Raw genomic sequence first — 21,922 nt, 5'->3', positions numbered from 1 at the left:
TTCAGCTAGTTGGGGCCAAAGGTCAAGTTTTGTTGCCCAGTAGTCAAGGGGATTGTCTACCTCGGTTGGCAGGGTGCTGTCCAAGTAGGCCCAAGCCTGTTGTTTGAGCTCCTGCTCCAGGTCCACCTGATGCTGCTGCTGCTGCTGCGGCTGGTTAGTAGTTTCCTCACTGCGCTGGTGAAGAAAGCTACTCATCATCGACTGCAGACTGAGGCAGCCGCTGCTGGTGGAGCTGCCACTGCTCCTACCACCCCACCCCTCCCCTGCTGCCATGCCAGCGGAACGCGAGCGCACAGGGCCCACAGTGTCTGAGGATGGACGTTGGCGCACAAAGGCAGAGACCAACTGACTACATAGGTGGTTTTTATAGTACGTAATTTTGGCCTCCCTCTCAGCAGGTGTGAAAAAGGCCACCATTTTGGACCGGTAGCGAGGGTCCAACAAGGTGGACAGCCAAAAGTCATCCCTCTGTCTGATGGTTATTATTCGGCTGTCGCTACGCAAGCAACCGAGCATGCTATGGGCCATTTGTGCCAAGGAATGCGAGGGACTCCCTGCCTCCATCTCCACAGCATACTGCCACGGTGCGTCTGGGTCCTCTGTCTCCTCCTCCTCCTCCTCTACCAGATGCTCCTGCTCCTCCACTCCTGTCCGCTGAGTGGAAAAACCACCCATTTCACTCAATAATTCCTGAGCACAAATGTCCTCCTCTACCTCCTCCTCTTCTTCCTGTCCTGCCCCCACAGGGGTCATGTGGCGTTGAGATCTGTGCGCCACGTCTACCGCACCCTGACCAGCCATTGTTAACAGCATTTGTTCCAGGACGTGCAACAGAGGAATGACGTCGTTCATCCCATAGTCCTGCCGACTCACGAATAGCGTGGCCTCCTCAAAGGGCCTGAGCAAGCGGCAGGTGTCACGCATGAGCTGCCAATGGCTGACATCTAAGTTACACAGGGGAGTACCTTTATCCGCTTGTAACATCAGGAAATCGGTGATGGCCTTTCGCTGCTCGTAAAGGCGGTCTAACATGTGTAGGGTTGAATTCCACCTTGTTGCAACGTCGCAGATCAGGCGATGCTGTGGAATTCCGTTCTGCCGCTGCAGCTCAATGAGGGTGTTCTTTGCGGTGTAGGAATGGCTGAAATGCATGCACAGTTTACGTGACATTTTAAGGATGTCTTGCAGTGGGATGGTGGATTTTAGGAACCGCTTGACAACCAGATTGAACACGTGAGCCATGCATGGCGCATGGCACAACCTTCCTTGACGCAGAGCAGACACCATGTTCTTTCCGTTGTCAGTCAACATGGTTCCGATTTTTAGTTTGCGCGGAGACAGCCATCTGTCGATTTCTCTGTTCATTACACTCAGCAGTTCCTCCCCTGTGTGACTACGTTCGCCAAGGCATACCAGGTGCAGCACAGCGTGACACCGTTGCGCCCTGCACATGTGATATGCCGGTCGGGTAATGGGACTTGGCACGGGGGTGGCGGCTGAGGACACGGCGGAAAAAGAGGTGGTAGAGGCGGACATGCTTGCTGGACCAAGGACGTGCAAACGTGGAGGCAAAAGCGTCGTGACCTGTCCAAGTTGCTGGTGCGGCTGTGCCGGCACCACGTTCACCCAGTGGGCCGTAAATGACATGTACTGTCCCTGACCGTAGTTACAGCTCCACACGTCGGCGCTGCCGTGCACTTTGGCAGAGACCGACATGCTCAAAGACTGGCCCACCATCTCTTCTACATGTGAATGCAGGGCTGGCACTGCCTTTTGGGCAAAGAAATGACGGCTTGGCACTCTCCACCGCGGCGCGGCACAAGCCATCATTTCTCGGAAAGGTGCTGAGTCCACCAGTTGGAAAGGGAGGGACTGCAGCACCAGCAACTTGGACAGGAGGACGTTCAGCTTTTGCACCGTCGGGTGCGTGCTCGCAAACTGTTGTCTCTTGGATACGGATTCCAAGAAAGACTGTTGACGGAATCCGAGAAGAGGAGTAGCAGGAGAAGGAGCATCTGAACGAGCGGAAGATGCCAATGAGCGACAACTCCCCTCAGCAGAGGTGTTGGAGCCTTGACTGGCTGATAGAGGGCGATTGACGACGTCGGGTGACGGAGCAAGTAACGGAGCGGGTGATGGAGCGGGGGCTGGGGCAGGCAGAACCGCCGTATGTTTATCACGGTTTTCCCAGGCCACCGAATGGTGACGCTGCATATGCTGACGCAACGCTGTAGTCCCAACATGGGCCCCCTGGCCACGCTTGCATTTCTGGCCACATAGTCGACATACGGCTACGTTTACTTCCTCGGGCGGCTTGAGGAAAAATTGCCACACCACCGAGTAGGAAACTTTGCCCCCGCTACTCTTCACTGGCTGACTGCTACTTCCTCCGTGCGCAACGGCACCACTACTGGCCGTGGTGGTAGGCTGCAGTGGAGCTGGTGCTCTACTCCGTGGACGTTTGGCTCCACTGACACTGATGCGACCCTGCTGCTGTCTCCTGGGCAACCCACCGACTGTTTTGCTCGCTGCCAAGCTGCCACCCTCTTCTCCTGATGATGCGGAAGAAATTGCCTGATGACGACGAGGCTGCCAAGTGCGATCAACCTCCTCATCATCAAGTAGGGTCTCCGCCTCACTACTAGCCCCCTCGGCTGCGTCTGGGTCAGGAGACAGACCTGTCTCTAGACCGGCTACCGAGCCACTCTCCTCGCCAGTACTTGTTCGCTTGGCTGCTGAAAAGGCCGATGTCTCCCCCCGTTCCTGACCGCCCTCTGTTAGCTCTTCCTCACTGTACAGTGGGGCTGAGCCCACAGCATGCAATACTTCGCTTGGTGAGGGAACAGCAAAGGACAGGGGCAGGTAGAGGACACGTGATTTCAGTGGGCTTGGTCCCGGGCCATGCCAACTAACGGTTGTGTCTGACGTACCCACCGACCGTTGGCTGTAGGTGTCAGAGGTGACCTGGGAAGAGGAAGACGACCGAGCCAACCAATCAATGACGGCAGGGTTGTCGGTGGAGACACGACCGCTGGATGACACCGGGAGCACTGGCCTCTGGCTGCGAATACTGCTGCCTCGACCCCTTCCTCTGCTGCCACGTCTGCTCGCTCCTAAAACATTGCCTCCTCTGCCACTCCTCTGCATGTTGTCTGACATACTATTTAATTCAACGATTAGGTGTCCCTGAGTAACAATTCTCTGGCACTCAGTAACAATTCTGTCTGTCCCTGAGTATGAATTCTGTGGCCCTGAGTAACAATTCTGTGTCTGTGCGAGTAACAATTCTGTGTCTGTGCAAGTAACAATTTTGTGTCTGTGCGAGTAACAAATCTCTGGCACTCAGTAACAATTCTGTCTGTCCCTGAGTAACAATTCTCTGGCACTCAGTAACAATTCTGTCTGTCCCTGAGTAACAATTCTCTGGCACTCAGTAACAATTCTGTCTGTCCCTGAGTATGAATTCTGTGGCCCTGAGTAACAATTCTGTGTCTGTGCGAGTAACAATTCTGTGTCTGTGCAAGTAACAATTTTGTGTCTGTGCGAGTAACAATTCTCTGGCACTCAGTAACAATTCTGTCTGTCCCTGAGTAACAATTCTCTGGCACTCAGTAACAATTCTGTCTGTCCCTGAGTATGAATTCTGTGGCCCTGAGTAACAATTCTGTGTCTGTGCGAGTAACAATTCTGTGTCTGTGCAAGTAACAATTTTGTGTCTGTGCGAGTAACAAATCTCTGGCACTCAGTAACAATTCTGTCTGTCCCTGAGTAACAATTCTCTGGCACTCAGTAACAATTCTGTCTGTCCCTGAGTAACAATTCTCTGGCACTCAGTAACAATTCTGTCTGTCCCTGAGTATGAATTCTGTGGCCCTGAGTAACAATTCTGTGTCTGTGCGAGTAACAATTCTGTGTCTGTGCAAGTAACAATTTTGTGTCTGTGCGAGTAACAATTCTCTGGCACTCAGTAACAATTCTGTCTGTCCCTGAGTAACAATTCTCTGGCACTCAGTAACAATTCTGTCTGTCCCTGAGTATGAATTCTGTGGCCCTGAGTAACAATTCTGTGTCTGTGCAAGTAACAATTTTGTGTCTGTGCGAGTAACAATTCTCTGGCACTCAGTAACAATTCTGTCTGTCCCTGAGTAACAATTCTCTGGCACTCAGTAACAATTCTGTCTGTCCCTGAGTAACAATTCTCTGGCACTCAGTAACAATTCTGTCTATCCCTGAGTATGAATTCTGTGGCCCTGAGTAACAATTCTGTGTCTGTGCGAGTAACAATTCTGTGTCTGTGCAAGTAACAATTTTGTGTCTGTGCGAGTAACAATTCTCTGGCACTCAGTAACAATTCTGTCTGTCCCTGAGTAACAATTCTCTGGCACTCAGTAACAATTCTGTCTGTCCCTGAGTAACAATTCTCTGGCACTCAGTAACAATTCTGTCTGTCCCTGAGTATGAATTCTGTGGCCCTGAGTAACAATTCTGTGTCTGTGCAAGTAACAATTTTGTGTCTGTGCGAGTAACAAATCTCTGGCACTCAGTAACAATTCTGTCTGTCCCTGAGTAACAATTCTCTGGCACTCAGTAACAATTCTGTCTGTCCCTGAGTAACAATTCTCTGGCACTCAGTAACAATTCTGTCTGTCCCTGAGTATGAATTCTGTGGCCCTGAGTAACAATTCTGTGTCTGTGCGAGTAACAATTCTGTGTCTGTGCAAGTAACAATTTTGTGTCTGTGCGAGTAACAATTCTCTGGCACTCAGTAACAATTCTGTCTGTCCCTGAGTAACAATTCTCTGGCACTCAGTAACAATTCTGTCTGTCCCTGAGTAACAATTCTCTGGCACTCAGTAACAATTCTGTCTGTCCCTGAGTATGAATTCTGTGGCCCTGAGTAACAATTCTGTGTCTGTGCGAGTAACAATTCTGTGTCTGTGCAAGTAACAATTTTGTGTCTGTGCGAGTAACAATTCTCTGGCACTCAGTAACAATTCTGTCTGTCCCTGAGTAACAATTCTCTGGCACTCAGTAACAATTCTGTCTGTCCCTGAGTAACAATTCTCTGGCACTCAGTAACAATTCTGTCTGTCCCTGAGTAACAATTCTCTGGCACTCAGTAACAATTCTGTCTGTCCCTGAGTAACAATTCTCTGGCACTCAGTAACAATTCTGTCTGTCCCTGAGTATGAATTCTGTGGCCCTGAGTAACAATTCTGTGTCTGTGCGAGTAACAATTCTGTGTCTGTGCAAGTAACAATTTTGTGTCTGTGCGAGTAACAAATCTCTGGCACTCAGTAACAATTCTGTCTGTCCCTGAGTAACAATTCTCTGGCACTCAGTAACAATTCTGTCTGTCCCTGAGTAACAATTCTCTGGCACTCAGTAACAATTCTGTCTGTCCCTGAGTATGAATTCTGTGGCCCTGAGTAACAATTCTGTGTCTGTGCGAGTAACAATTCTGTGTCTGTGCAAGTAACAATTTTGTGTCTGTGCGAGTAACAATTCTCTGGCACTCAGTAACAATTCTGTCTGTCCCTGAGTAACAATTCTCTGGCACTCAGTAACAATTCTGTCTGTCCCTGAGTAACAATTCTCTGGCACTCAGTAACAATTCTGTCTGTCCCTGAGTATGAATTCTGTGGCCCTGAGTAACAATTCTGTGTCTGTGCGAGTAACAATTCTGTGTCTGTGCAAGTAACAATTTTGTGTCTGTGCGAGTAACAATTCTCTGGCACTCAGTAACAATTCTGTCTGTCCCTGAGTAACAATTCTCTGGCACTCAGTAACAATTCTGTCTGTCCCTGAGTAACAATTCTCTGGCACTCAGTAACAATTCTGTCTGTCCCTGAGTAACAATTCTCTGGCACTCAGTAACAATTCTGTCTGTCCCTGAGTAACAATTCTCTGGCACTCAGTAACAATTCTGTCTGTCCCTGAGTATGAATTCTGTGGCCCTGAGTAACAATTCTGTGTCTGTGCGAGTAACAATTCTGTGTCTGTGCAAGTAACAATTTTGTGTCTGTGCGAGTAACAATTCTCTGGCACTCAGTAACAATTCTGTCTGTCCCTGAGTAACAATTCTCTGGCACTCAGTAACAATTCTGTCTGTCCCTGAGTAACAATTCTCTGGCACTCAGTAACAATTCTGTCTGTCCCTGAGTAACAATTCTCTGGCACTCAGTAACAATTCTGTCTGTCCCTGAGTAACAATTCTCTGGCACTCAGTAACAATTCTGTCTGTCCCTGAGTATGAATTCTGTGGCCCTGAGTAACAATTCTGTGTCTGTGCGAGTAACAATTCTGTGTCTGTGCAAGTAACAATTTTGTGTCTGTGCGAGTAACAATTCTCTGGCACTCAGTAACAATTCTGTCTGTCCCTGAGTAACAATTCTCTGGCACTCAGTAACAATTCTGTCTGTCCCTGAGTAACAATTCTCTGGCACTCAGTAACAATTCTGTCTATCCCTGAGTATGAATTCTGTGGCCCTGAGTAACAATTCTGTGTCTGTGCGAGTAACAATTCTGTGTCTGTGCAAGTAACAATTTTGTGTCTGTGCGAGTAACAATTCTCTGGCACTCAGTAACAATTCTGTCTGTCCCTGAGTAACAATTCTCTGGCACTCAGTAACAATTCTGTCTGTCCCTGAGTAACAATTCTCTGGCACTCAGTAACAATTCTGTCTGTCCCTGAGTAACAATTCTCTGGCACTCAGTAACAATTCTGTCTGTCCCTGAGTAACAATTCTCTGGCACTCAGTAACAATTCTGTCTGTCCCTGAGTAACAATTCTGTCTGTCCCTGAGAATGAATTCTGTGGCCCTAAGAATTCTCTGGCACTCAGTAACAATTCTGTCTGTCCCTGAGTAACAATTCTCTGGCACTCAGTAACAATTCTGTCTGTCCCTGAGTAAAAATTCTGTGGCCCTAATAACGTTTCTGTGGCCCTAAGTAACAATTCTCTGGCACTGAGTAACAATTCTGTCTGTCCCTGAGTATGAATTCTGTGGCCCTAACTAGCGTTTCTTTGTCCCTAAATAACGATTCTGTGGCCCTCATTAACAAGTCTGTGTCCCTGAGTAATGGTTCTCTGTCCCTAAGTAACTTCTCTCTGTCCCCAATTCTCGTTTCTGTGGCCCTAACTCTGTCCCTGTCCCTAGTACAGAGCGGTCTGCCTCTGTTCAATGACTGCAGGCAAATGAAGATTTCCAAAATGGCCGCTATATATACCTCGACCATTACACAGTGCTGGCTGGCTGGCTGCTGATTGGCTGATGCGATCACATGTCGTTGAGGAATGCATTATGGGGCAGCGCGCCTTGTCTGCGCGCCTTCCCCGACATCCCCGCTCCGTCGCCGCACATGTCAGCCGCCATTTTCGGAAAAATTTCGATTCGCGCGTCCGAATTAGGCTGTTTTTCGGATTCGGCACGAATCGAAATTTTTCCGATATTCGACTCGAATTCCACTTCGGATGCTTCGATTCGCTCATCTCTATATATGATAACATCACTTCTGATGTAGTTTATTATGCATGTGGCTTCTTGATATATTCATTGTTCTACACGGATTAGTCAGTGATATGTGCCATATTTTAAATGCCATTCATTCATGTAATAGATTTAAAGCACATTTGCATGCGCTCCACTACTTATACTTGTGACATAGATACTATATGCAACCACAAAAAATGGATTTGCATATGGTAGTAATTAGGATATATTTGTTGGAGGTAATGTGGAGACAGCTGTGCTCTCTGTTCAGGCTAGGTGCAGCTCACTGATGTTGTCATAGTTTTTTACCAGGATCTGGGTCTGCAAAGTTTGGTGAACACAATGGATTTATACCCTTTGTGTCTGTTGCTCCACATATCTAAATGAGTCTTTGTCTTGTTTTGTATTGAAAATGTCAGTAAGCCCAAATTAAAAATACTGTATTTCACGCTCCATAAGACGCACCTGACCATAAGACGCACCTAGGTTTTAGTGGTGAAAAACAAGAAAAAAAATATTCTGAACCAATGGACTGTGGACACACAGGAGATGACCAGAGACTGCTGACACAGTACAGGAGATGACCAGAGACTGCGGACACAGCACAGGAGATGACCAGAGACTGCGGACACAGCACAGGAGGTGACCAGAGACTGCGGACACAGCACAGGAGGTGACCAGAGACTGCGGACACAGCACAGGAGGTGACCAGAGACTGCGGACACAGCACAGGAGGTGACCAGAGACTGCGGACACAGCACAGGAGGTGACCAGAGACTGCGGACACAGCACAGGAGGTGACCAGAGACTGCGGACCTTTGGGGAGGGAGGGGGAGTGGGTACCTGAAGTTGTCCTTTCTTTAGTGTGGGCACGCTGGCTTCTTCCCGTGCCGGCTTCTGTGACAGCCGGGTGCCCACTGCGCATGCGTGAGAAGTGCTGCGCTTTATGAATGGCCCGGCGCCTTCTGGGACCTGTCGTCCCAGAAGTCGCCGGAGCATTCACAAAGTGCAGCGTTTCTTGCACATGTGCAGTGGGCACCCGGCTGTCACAGAAGCCGGCACAGGAAGACTGTACAGCGCTGGACAGAGGAACAGGTAAGGTCCTGCAGGAGAGAAGAGCTGAGCGGCCGGTCTGGTATTCTGACGTGGCAGCGGCGGAAATACCGGACCGGCCTCTCCATTTTAGCTCCATAAGACGCACTGACATTTTCCTCCCTTTTTTGGGGGGGAAAAAGTGCGTCTTATGGAGCGAAAAATACGGTAAGCCGTTTTTACGGTTTCCCATAAAGGCCTTTTTAAAAAAAAAAAAAAAAAAATCATTGTACTTTCCTGGACCCCTATAGAATTAAATATATGGAACTCTATGAAAGTCATAAAATTGCTCATCAGCTGTGACTGGATTGTCACATATTTTTATATGTTTTTAGTGCACTACACTTTAAACGTTTCCAATGATTATGTATTGTACACCAAGAACAAAGCTAGAAGTAAGCTGCAAGGGTGGGTTTTGCTTGCTAGCTGCAGCAGTTCGGCTTTGGAGAAGTTAATATTGTCAGCAGGTTTGTATGAGCAAATGGACCTTATTTTAAGAGCTTCTGGTTTCTGGCAAGTTTCCCTGGAAGGTCGGGTTTCGGCATACACACTTAAGTTATTGAATGTGGACAGCAATGGCTGGAATAGATTGAGAGGCTGCCAACCACTGACTGATTCCAGCCAAAAATCTGCTACTTACATCTAAGAATACTCCCACCTGTAACTGCAGAGTCCTGCAAAACAGGTTGGAGCAAGGTCATCCACAAAAGATCAGTGTGGATTTTCTCCCAAAATGTATCATAAGGCAGTTTTATAAGACACTTTTAGTGCAATGCTATTAGATGTGTAATATGCGATACTTGTGATTTCTATTGTATTAAAAGCTGAAGGTGTGTGTGTGGGTGTGTGGGTGTGTGGGTGTGTGGGTGTGTGGGTGTGTGTGTGTGTGCGTTTTTTTTTTTTTTTTTTTTTTGTGGGGGATCCTGCACTAATGTATCTTGTTACCTGCAGGGGGCTGCTTCTAATGGTGAAGAGGTCATGAGGGGGTGGGTAAGTGGGCGCCTCAACTTTTGTAGCATCTCATGTTAATCTTCAGAGCACCAGAAGACAGCCACCTAGGGCTACCTGCAGGTAATGGGATGCCCAACATTACACATAACTCCTCCCAAATAAAAAAATTAATTAAACTTCAGCTTTCGCAGTAAGCCTGTTTTTCTTTAGCCCAGGTAAGGCGCTTCTGACGTTTGTTGTTCAGGAGCAGCTTGACAAGAGGAATACGACATTTGAAGCCCATGTCCAGGATCCGTCTGTGTGTGCTGGCTCTTGATGCACTGACTCCAGCCTCAGTCCACTCCTTGTGAAAGTCCCCAACACTTTTGAATGGCCTTTTCCTGACAATTTTCTCCAGGCTGCGGTCATCCCTGATTGTGCTTGTGCACCTTTACTTACACACTTTTCCACATAACTTTCTATTAATGTGCTTTGATACAGCACTTTGGGAACATCCAACATCTTTTGCAATTACCTTTTTGAGTCTTTCCCTCCTTATGGAGGGTGTCAATGATGGTTTTCTGCACAAATGTCAGGTCAGCAGTCTTTTCCATGATTGTGATTCCTACTGAACCAGACTGAGAGATCATTTAAAGGCTCAGGAACTCTTTGCAGGTGTTATGGCTTAATTAGCTGATTAGAGTGGGACACTTTGAGCCGAGAATATTGCACCTTTTCACAATATTCTAATTTTCTGAGATTGTGGATTTGGGGTTTTCATGAACTGCAAGCCATAATCATCACAATTATGACAAATCACGGCTTGAACTATCTTGCTTTGCATGTAATGAGTCTATCTCATATATACGGTAGTTTCACATTTTAAATTGCATTACTGAAATAAATGAACTTTTGCACGATATTCTAATTTTCACCTGTATATACACTAGGACCTGCTGCAATACTATGCTTGGTCGTACTAAAAAAAACCCCAAAAAGTTTAATTGACAGCTGGAAGATGTTCTGAGTGCCTGACATGCTTTCGATTGAACAATGTCAGGGAATACTCAGCCTTTTGTTTTTGCCCTTGTATATAGGTAGCTATCAATCAACCACCCAACAAATGAAACTATAAATACAACCATAACTCATAAGAAAAAATTGAAAATGTAAAGCTTAGGTATACACGTTTAGTTGAACAGGTTTGGGGTGTCAGTGGTACCTTCGTGTTGATGCAGGGATCTGTCAGTTTTTCTGACTACAAGTCTGACCAAATGCTGGTTTTCAAGCAACACCATTCGGCAGAAGCATGTGTTAGATCAGGTTCTGTTGAGCAGACCTTGGCACCAAAAGTCAGCTGGTTGTGGAAAGATGATTGTGCGTGGCAGAAATATATATAAAAAGAAAAAGTTAAATGAAGCTCCCTTCGATCCTGGGCACATGCCCAGAAGTACCATATGCTAAATATATCAGAACTATAGTATGCATACCTGTAGTCGAATTCAGTGCTTTTGACATTCCTGTACTGGTTTTGTTACCTGTTTGAATCCAGTTCAGTGACATTCCTTCAGTGCTTTCATCATCTCTTGGGGCAGATTTAGATGTGTGTCTAAAGCCTGTTACACACTTTTAATTTTTTTTTTTCTTCAACCCAGCAGGCAATGTTAGTGCAGTGATGTCTCCTGCTGTGCCTTTGCATTCTAACAAGGAGATGCAGCCATTGGCTGCTAGTGCTGATGAGATGCTGGTTTTCAAGCATGTCTTTTAAACAAAAGCCGGTCTTTAGACCAGCTTCTTTCGGAAGGGCAGCTGTACACATGGTCTGAATTTCGGTTGGTTTTTGTTCCAATATTCAGGCCGTGTGTACCCAGCTGAAATCTCTTTTCTTCAAAGCCCTATCCAGATTCTGATTGTGCCTCAGAGGCTTCTGACAGGAAGTGAGGAAGCGATGTGACGCCTTCTCACCGCCTGTTTTAACCCAATATTTGCAGATGAACTCAACAGTACATTTTTACCGTCCCCGCAACTGCACATCTGCATGAAGCCTTACAGTTTCTACATCACTGAAATAATGTACCCCAGTTGCTTATGTCGGTGTAGATTTTTCATGCTCTATTGGGATACATACACATGGCTGTATGACTGGAAGATCCTCCATAGTGTTGTACGTAACATTTGAGCAACGTTTGACATTCTTAGAGCATTAATACAGCCTGTTGGTTGCTAGGAGGCAGGCATATTTTGTACTCCAATAGGTTACATTTATGCTGTACACATGAAATGTGTGTACGGTGTAAAAACAGCCCATATGCTGGGCCTCTAATGCAGATCTTTTAAATAATTTTTTTATTTTCACAAATCAGAATGCAGCACAGATCTATTGATCTTTCTTTATACAGGCATGTACATGGGCTCATAGCAATATACCTGTGTTCAGATCCACAACAAAAAGAGAAACATAATAAAAACTCAGTGTCTTTCACTGCTGTGTGCAGGAGCCCTTGTACTAATAGTAGACATCAGAGCTATATGTTTTCTGATAAAACCACATTTTTTTAAGGCATGTGCATACACCTTTATACTGGTAGTTGAATTCAGGGCTATAAAAGCTTATTTTATTCACCTTGCATTTCAGCAAGCTCAGAATTTATATTTTTGGTTAGAAGTCTTTTTGATTTGCGCATTCCTGTAAGTGTTGCACCTTGCTCTGCCCCTTCAGCATTCACAAATTTCCCTCTTGAGCATCAGGTGTGACTGATATCCTCTGTGATCATTGGAGAGATGATAGGGATACAGCCGAGCTTGATTTGTACTTAAAACGTTGAAAAATGTATACTTATTCAAGAAGCATTCCAGACTCTAACAAAGCCTAAAACTGCACCCACCCCTTCTAACTCCTATACGAACTACCCTGTAGAAGGAAGATGCTCATACTTAGGGTGCTCCGGTCATGTAATCTCCCCAGTGGCTGGGTTCAGAATAGAGGAGAGAGCGCTGACAGAGGATGGAATGCCTGGGCGGGAACTTCACCCATAGGTTTACTATAGGGCATCCATTGCCAACTTTCCCTGCTCTCCCCTGAAGCTGCTGCATAGAGCCGAACATTTGAGCTGAGCTTCCCAAAAAACAGGTAAGCATAAGCACTTCCCTTCTACAGGGTAGTTAGTATAGGAGTTGGAAGGGGGGTAGGAGCCATTTTAAGCATAGAGCCTGGAATTCCACTTTAAGCTAACAAACTTTAGTACCTCAATATTTACTGTACCATTCTACATGCAAGGGAAAAAGTTATATTTGTATATTAACATTTTATAGCTGTGATTTGATTATTTCTCTTGGCTGGCAATGTGGTACTTTGTAATAGATTCTTTATGTATTTAAGTTAAATTATGCCTCATTATTGAAGCTACACAGATTTTACATTGTACTGTACTTTCTGGCATGTCATACAAGGCCACACATCTCTGATCCTGTAAACAGTAATTACTGTTCACTTGAACCCCTTTCCTCATCCTAGCAAACATGCCTGGAACAAAAAAGCTAATTGGTGACAAAAGTCCTTGTGTTCTGTACAATACGTTTAGGTTTGGCAGTTGAGAGCATTAGTATGTATAAACAGTCGTGCTTTCTTGTAGCAGGCATTGACAAGTGGTCTGAGGTTTGGGCAAGGTTAAAGTGGGGCTATTGTGTAAAATTTTTTATACCTTCACTGAGTATTCAGTCCACATTAAATCTTGAAAATGTAATGGACTGTGATTTTCTGCTTTAGCTGAGATCCGTGACATGATACAGCAGAGAAAATATATGCCCTTTTCCGTGAACATTAAATCGGATTTTTGGGAATTAGTCAGAATCCCCCCCCCCCCCCCCGCACTGAAAGGGTTAATTGCCCATTGAGTCTAGGGGTAGATGAAGCAGGTCTTTTACTTACATTAACCCATGCTTTGGCCATCTCTGGCTCTCTACTTTTCTCCTTGGTGCTATAGCCTGTGGGCAGTCCCTCGATGTCATCACATATAACGCAGGTCTGTTAATCCCGCATTGTACATGGAGGAGACTGGAGTGTGACTTTTGCCGAGAATGCTGTAGGCAGCAACATTGGGTAGGACACACAATTAGAGGCAGTCTACAGGCGCAGGGAAAAAGGTAAATATTTCTCCTTATTCTGGCACCCCTAGACTTGATGAGCAGTTGATCCTTGTAGTGCTTGGGGTCCCACTGCATAGCTGCATATAGCCAATTCCTGGAGTTTACCTATAAATGACCAGTCCTATGCAAGTAGCCTGTCTGTAAAATACCATTTACCTATATATGCTCCAACTTGCATATTAAAGGGCACTTACCAGAAATCCCTTGTGTACTTGAATGGTCCACAGTGGAAGTGGACTTTGATGTGTGATTTAGCTGAGTGCTCTGAAGTGAAATCTGCCACTACTAGCATGCTGAAAATGAGGAGATCTAGTTGCATTAGGTATGTTGGCTGTTTGCCAAAAATTGGGTTTTCTGTGGCAAGTCTTTGTTAAAGGCCCGCTTTAGCAGCGTGTGAAGAATTTGTTCGCACAGTAACACTTTCATCCCCATGACCTGTAGGTCTTATAAACTCCAGAAATGTTATGTAAAAAGCAAGGATGACTTTCTACATCAGTTGATGATCAACTCTATTATACTGTGTTTTATATCAGAAAATATGAAAAATGAAGTACACCCCATGGAAATTTTTGACTTTCAACATATTTGAACAGGCAAAAATCAGATCTTGATTCATATTTATGCTACAGATTAAGGTGATATACGTGTACAAATGACAAAAATTGACAGTGTTTTTATTTCCATTATTTGAATAAAAAAAAAAAAAACCTGGGTTATGATATGGAAAAACCACACTCCTAAATTTACCTCGCCTTCAGATCCACTAAATTAGAATTCGTAATCAAGATTACATGACAATGGTTAGCACCTCATTTGGGAGTATGCAGTTGGAATACATTTTTTACAATCTCAGACATCTAGGGGTTTATTTACTAAAGCTGGAGAGTGCAAAAATCAGGCTCACTTCTGCATAGAAATCAATCAGCTTTCAGGTTTTATTGCCAAAGTTTAATTGAACAAGCTGAGGTTAGAAGTTGATTGATTGGTTTCTATGCAGAAGTGAGCCTGATTTTGCACTCTCCAGCTTTAGTGAAAAAAAAAAAACCCTTACGATCTGGTGTTCTTTGCGATTGACATGTGTAGTGTTATCATGCCAAGATCAACAACTCTTTAACCGCCTCCCGCCCTCCATATAGTACAATGACGGGCGCAAGGCGGTTCTCTTGTTCTGGGAGCATGTCATATGACGTCCTACCATTCTAACCGTGCATGCACGGCTCCGGGAGAGCACAGCGCGGCGATTGGCGGTGCACTGTGTCCCTCGGACACAGCGGATCACCGATCAATGGAAAGAGCCAAAGATGTCAGCTCGGTCATGTGATCAGCTGAGTCCAATCACAGCTGATCGCATGTAAATAGGGAAATGCTGGTTATCGGCATTTCTCTCCTCACGAGCTGTCGCGCTGGCAGCTAGAGGGGAGAGGAGAGCCGGTAATCGGCATCCCTTGGAGGGGACATGTACACTGATAATCAGGGCACTGATGATCAGTGTGCCCTGATAATCTGTGTAGCCCCAGCAGTGCCACCTGTCAGTGTCCATCAGTGCTAGCTGTCAGTGCTCATCCATACCACCTGCCAGTGCCCATCAGTGCCACATTTCAGTGCCTACCAGTGCACATCAGTGCCACATATCAGTGCCCATCTGAGCTGCCTTTCAGTGCCCCCCATCAGTGTGCATCAGTGCCCGTCAGTGCTGCCTATCAGTGCCATATATGAGTGCTGCCTTTCAGTGCCCATCAGAGATGCCTGTCAATGCCCATCAGTGCAGCCTATCAGTGTCCATCACTGCAGCCTCATTAGCGCACATCAGTGAAGGAGAAAAGGCACTTATTTACAAAATTGTATAACAAAAACTAAGAAAAAACATTTTTTTTTCTTCAAAATTTTCAGTGGTTTTTGGTTTGTTTAAGAAAAAATAAAAAACCCAGAGGTGATTAAATACCACCAAAATAAAGCTCTATCTGTCATAAAAAATAATAGAAATTTCATATGGGTACAGTGTTGCATGACCGTGCAATTGTAATTCAAAGTGCAACAGCGCTGAAAGCTGGAAATTGGCCTGGGCAGGAAGGGGGTATAAGTGCCCTGTAGGCTAGTGGTTAAAGCCCCCTTAAAAAAAATTCTGGCAAGCAATTTAAAAAGATCATCAAATTTATTTTAAAACATTCAACTGTAAGGAAAATGATCTATAAATGGGGTGGTTTGCAAACCACTGCTAATTTGTCTAGTTCTGACCAGCCTTGCAAATTCCCAAGGCCTAACTGATGCTAAAGAGGCAATAGGAATTATATATTGTAGGAGCTTCAGGTGTCAAAAGAAAAAAAAATAGCAAGGTCCCTTGTTATATGAAGGTCAAGCACGCTTGTCCCACAACCATGGGTATATACAGCAGTTAGCTGACAATGGGTTGTTCACTCTTCAGATTCTCTCCTCAGCTACTCCGGGGTATTCAATATGCCATATATCGCAAAAGAAATTAAGCTGCACATAGTATAATATTGTAGGATTTTGGCCTTGGCATGCTGGTAAATCTAGGAATATTGTCCTTCTAGCTCTGGGCTTGAAATCTTTTAGCCTCTTTCTCAAAGGTACTTTAAATTTCTTGAAATACATTTGGTATTGAGCGACAAGCATATCTTTAATTATATTGGAAGGCTGGAAACTAAAAAATCTCTAAGAACCCCAAAACGTTATTGCGGGCTGTTCAGGTAACCCTTGCTACAGTTGGTCTCAAAATACATGCATCTGCAGTCAGAGATTGCACCAGTTCAACCTGCATGAGAGATGTGTTAAGAAAGCCTTTGCTGCTAAAGACCAGACATTCTGGAACAATGTGCAAAAAAACACATTAGTCAAAAATAGTTGTTTGACCTTAGTAACAGAAGACATGTTTGGTGCAAACTGAAGACCATGTTTCAGGAGAAGAACCTTATAATAACTGTGAAGCATAGTGGTAGAAATGTCATAATTTGGAGTTGCTTTGCTGCCTCAGGGTCTAGGCAGCTTTCAGCCATTAAGTCAACTATACACTATCTGCATCATTTCAAGTGTGCTTGATGAGAACATGAGGGCATCTGTCCAAAACGATCTCGTACAACAAAATGCAGTTAAAATATAATACTAATTTGTAAAACCTATGTACACTAATTCCGTATAGATGGGGTACACTCTTTAATTCATTGGTAAACTAGAATTCAAATATCAAATACAAATGTAAATGCATAATTGTTGAAAAACTGCATACGAGAATTTGAGGCGTTTCGTGGAACTCCGTTCACTTTCTGAGAAGAAGATGCAAGACGTGTCTGTATTTGGGGCTGTTTAGGAGTTGTCTTCCCCTGGAGCTGCGATGCGCACGGTGAGGTTCTGCTCTCCCCCTTCAGCATATCCGATTGTGGGGGGGTTGGCCAGATTGTTTCGATGAGCATAGGCACCACGCCCCATGTTGTACGCATGACACCCATTTTTGTGGCAGTGGTGGCGATGTGTGATTAGCCATCCTTTGCTGTCACGTGGATGGTCTTTAAGACTCCTACCTGCCCGGTTGCATTTTCCGCCTGGATGGAAGCACCTTTCCTCACTAGCAGTGTGTGTGTGGTGCTGGGAGATACCCGTGTTTTTGCTCTCCCGTTTGGGGAGTGAGTGTAGCTGGACTAGCCTTTTTGCCCTTTTTTTGTGGGTATTTTTTAGATTACAGCCTGCACATACAGGATCATTAGGTACTAGTTTTAGCACATTTTCCTCTTCTCTTTTTTTTTTTTTTTTCTTTACTGGTTTACTTTTTTTTTGAGTCTTCACTTGTATGAATCCCATGTGGGGACTTGTTACTGTGGTTCTGTTGTCACTTCCTTCTCACTCACTTTGTTAGTGAATGTCACCAGTGCATTAGCACACTAGTTATCACATATTCTTACTTTTTTTTGCTTTTTACATATTTAATTTTCATTATTTGAGTAACCACAGGCTTTATACTACCCATTTAATTTTAGATTTCTATCTATACTTTATGTAATTATGCACTCATAACTGCTCTTTACAGAAATCCTTTTGGATCTGTTATGGGCATTCCTATTGATTACCACATGCAGCGCTGTACTCCCTTGGAAGTCTGCCTGCCCTCTGCCTTTGCTGTTGGTCCCTACGGGTTACACTGGCACAGCTCCCGGGATAGGCATCCCCAAAGACCCCTAACCTTCAGTGTCATTCTTCATTTTATATATAAATTATAACATTTATGAATTAAAACGTTAGGGAGGGGACCGACCCCATTTATACATGGAGAGCTCCCTCTGCTTTCATAGATTTAGTAATATTGTTAGACTATATTGTCATCAATGTTTTACACATACGTGACTTCCACAAAATGCGTCATGTTCTTGGATGCAATTTTTCAACAATCATGCGTGTACAATTGTATTTCGCATATGAATTCTAGTTCACCAATAAATTTAGAGTGTAACCTATCTATGCGGAATTAGTGTACATACACTATATTGCCAAAAGTATTGGGACACCCCTCTCAATCGTTGGATTCAAGTGTTCCAGTCACTTTCATGGCCACAGGGGTGTAAGGTCAAGCACCTATTCATGAATCAAGCGTGGTATCGTAATAGGCTGCCACCTGTGCAATAGGTCCATCCATGAAATTTCCTTGCTACTAAATATTCCACAGTCAAATGTTAGTGGTATTATAACAAAGTGGAAGCAACTGGGAACAACAGCAACTCAGCCACAAAGTGGTAGGCCACTTAAAATGACAGAGCGGGGTCAGCACACGCTGAAGCACAGAGGTTGCCAACTGTCTGCAGAGTCAATAGCTAAAGACCTCCAAACTTTGTGTGGCCTTCAGATTAGCATAACAGTGCGTAGAGAGCTTCATGGAATGGGTTCCATGGCTGAGCAGCTGTATCCAAGCCTTACATCACCAAGTGCAATGCAAAGTGTCGGATGCAGTGGTGTAAAGCACGTCGTCACTGGACTCTAGAGCAATGGAGATGTGTTCTCTGGAGTGACGGATCACTCTTCTGTCTGACAATCCGATTGACATGTCTGGGTATGGCAGTTGCCAGGAGATCGGTACTTGCCTGTCTGTATTGTGCCAAGTGTAAAGTTTGGTGGAGGGGGATTCTGGTGTGGGGTTAGTTTTTCAGGGGTTGGGCTTGGCCCCCTAGTTCCAGTGAAGGGAACTGTTAAAGCTTCGGCATACCACAACATTTTGAACAATTTTATGCTCCCAACTTTGTGGGAAGAGTTTGAGGATAGCCCCTTTCTGTTAAGGTCCATAAAGACATGGATGAGCGAGTTTGGGGTGGAGGCTCTTGATTGGCCTGTCCTCGACCAGATAGAACACCTTTTGGGATGAATTAGAGCGGAGACTGTGAGCCAGGCCTTCTCATCCGACATCAGTGCCTGATCTCACAAAGAGTTGAAGCTGTTGTAGCTGTAAAAGATGGGCCAGCTCAATATTGAACCCTATGGACTAAGACTGGGATGCCATTAAAGTTCATGTGTGTGTAAAGGCAGGCATCCCAATACTTTTGGCAATCTAGTGTATGTTTTACAAGTCAGTGTTATATTATATTTTAAATGCATTTTGCTGCATGAGGTATGTGTGTGTGTTTATTAATATGTGTGTGTGTGTATGCATACATACATACATACATACATACATACATACATACCAATTCAGGGAATTGTTTGAATAAAGATCTAACTTTTGCCTGTTCAGATATGTTGAAAGTCAACAATTTCAGTTAGGTGGCTATAAAATCAATGTGGGCTGAAAATTAGGCAGTTTTTCATATCGCCTAAAAAGTACCAATATTATAAATTATACACACTTCAGAAATCCAAACTGAGTTTTTTTTTTTTTTTTGCACACACCCAAAAGGAGGTATATGGCACTTATTCCCCACGTCCTATATTGCAATTTGTTAACATTACACTTGTTTGCACTTGCACTGTTTTTGATGAATACCCCATTGTTTGTTGATTTTACAAAGGTGATCTAGTGCCATGTAGTTTAATACAGAGGTAATGAATCTTGGATTTGTACTTATGATTAACAAAAATAGATAATTGATGTATCTGATTTGTGATCTCAGCTTTCAAGTGTGTTAGGAGATGCCTATTAATGAAAAAAACACACTTTACGGTTTTCATTAATACAAGTGCCCATGTGTCGTCTGGACGTCTTTAGTGATTCAATATCAATAAGTCTGTTAAAAGGGATTGCAATGCATAAGTGGTTCCATCCAAGTGATTTTAATTGCATTTTTCTTTTTGCTTTGACACAGAGGAAGAGCTCCGGAAGCTACGGGAAGAAACTAATGTTGAGACAATGAAGCAGGAGCTGGAAAAAGAAAGGATAAAGAGGCTAGAGCTGGAACAAAAAGTGAATGATTTGGCCAAAGCAAGGTAATTATGCTGTACCCTGTTTGTTTGATGTTGCTTTTTCCATGGCCTGCTGACTTTGCGTGAACGTTTCCCTTCTTCCACTCCTCACTTGTTTTCTGGGTACAGGAGTTGCACTTTCTCTTAGGTATATGGACTACTGTATTTATTCTTTTCATACCTCTTCTGTATTCTGGGGCCTAGGACTGCACTTTCAGTGGTTGCATAGACAGTTCCTACTGCCACCCTTGATTTTTTTTATTTTTTGGGGCCAGTAGCTATAGTTACCTTGTAGATTGATACTTCAATACACTTTGAGAGCTATTAAATCTCTGTTCTGGTTTAAGTTGGGTAGTGTAATGGTTGTGCGCATTGGGACTATGAAAAGCTGTACGCGACATCCATTTTTGTTCTTGTCCCAGCTCATCTCAGCCATTTTGTCATTATAAGGGCATAGCTGCAGTGCCCTTCGGGGGGAAGGGCACTGTTAATAGGACTATCAGTCTGTTAACTATCAGAATCTAATCTCAATACACATCTTGGGGTCCATAAGGCAGGCCATAGATTGCTCTTAGATTGTAAGCTTCAAGGAGCAGGGCCCTCCTAACCCTCTTGTATTGAACTGTATCGTTGCTGTATTGTCTCCCTTTTTATATCGTAAAGCGCTGAGAACACTGTTGGCGCTATATAAATCCTGTGTAATAATAATGATTGCATCCGGTTTTTCATTTCAGTGATGTTTATTTGTTTTATAAAAGAATTACAAGCCAATCCAGAAAATTATACATCCATTATCTGCAAACTGCCACCCGTCTGGGCTGATACAAGCAATACACAAAATACAATTGTCAGTCAATGGTAGCCAAAAGGGTCCCATAGGGACTTATAAATTTAAGGCCCGCAACAATAAGGTAAAGAAGACAATGAAAACTAAACTGAAACTTTTTGTCAGGCCTGGCATCAGACACTACCATAACCTCCTATGAAGGGTCGATCACCGTCCAGTTATCAACAGGCCATAAGGGGGGCCAACCCCATGGCCTTTAGTTAACGATATCCAATATCAGGAAAAGAAACCTAAAAGGAAAGAAATGAGAAAAAGAGGGAAGAAGGGAAAAGTGAAAAGAGAACTAGAAAAAGAACAAAAAGGGAGAAAGAGGCGGAAAGGACGTGTGGGGGAGGAGGAACCAGCGGGCAACCAGGTGCTGGGTACAAGATGTACACTGTATATAGATTCCCCATATTGTCCACCATCCTGCCTAGGACAGTGCTAAGATATTTCATCCAAGGATCCCAGGTTTTTTTCAAAGTAGGCCAACCTATCATGAAGAATAGCGGTCAAACGTTCATTGACCATAATCCAGGTCAGCTTAGCCTTCAGGAGGTCAAGGGATACCAAGGGGGACCGACACGACCGTGCAATGGATATTCTGACTGCAGTAAATATAAATGCAATTATGCCTTCCACCGGCTTCCCCAGGATGGCCTGAAGTGGAGATTTGATAAGAGTAACCTGAGCAAGTGAATATATAAAACTATATGTGCAAATCCAGAATCTCATTACTTTGCTACAGGTCCACCACGTATGGAGATCCGTTCCCTCCTGTCCACGGAAACAGTCGGAGGAGGCTCCCTGAACAAAAGACGTCAAGCAGGAGGGCACCAAATACCACCGCAAGAAAACCTTATAATTAACTTCGATTAGCGAAGTATTGATATAATTTTTAGAATTAAGCTCCAACAGTTTATTCCACTCCACCATCTCTAATACTTCCCCCAGGTCTTGTTCCTAACGTTCCATAGAGGGTAACTTGGAGGAGTCCATTTGTAAGATAGCGTATATCAAGGATATATGACCAGTGTGTTTA

At 44.3% G+C, this 21,922-nt stretch overlaps 1 protein-coding gene across 3 annotated transcripts in view; it reads left to right on the top strand.

Moving 5' to 3' along the window:
* GRAMD4 (GRAM domain containing 4) overlaps nt 1–21,922 on the top strand; it is a 218,492-nt gene that overhangs the window by 79,255 nt on the left and 117,315 nt on the right. For all 3 annotated transcript variants that reach the window (XM_089684820.1, XM_089684813.1, XM_089684825.1), the window contains one exon: nt 19,958–20,078. In XM_089684820.1, coding sequence (XP_089540946.1) covers nt 19,958–20,078 — 121 coding nt within the window. The remainder of the gene's footprint in view (nt 1–19,957; nt 20,079–21,922) is intronic.

The sequence above is a fragment of the Staurois parvus genome, unplaced genomic scaffold, assembly GCF_062004578.1.
Source record: "Staurois parvus isolate SC_StPar_1 unplaced genomic scaffold, SC_StPar_1.0 ptg000019l, whole genome shotgun sequence".
Lineage (NCBI taxonomy): Eukaryota > Metazoa > Chordata > Amphibia > Anura > Ranidae > Staurois > Staurois parvus.
Note: the sequence above shows the minus strand (reverse complement) of the source record. Positions and strands in the feature narration are given on the sequence as shown.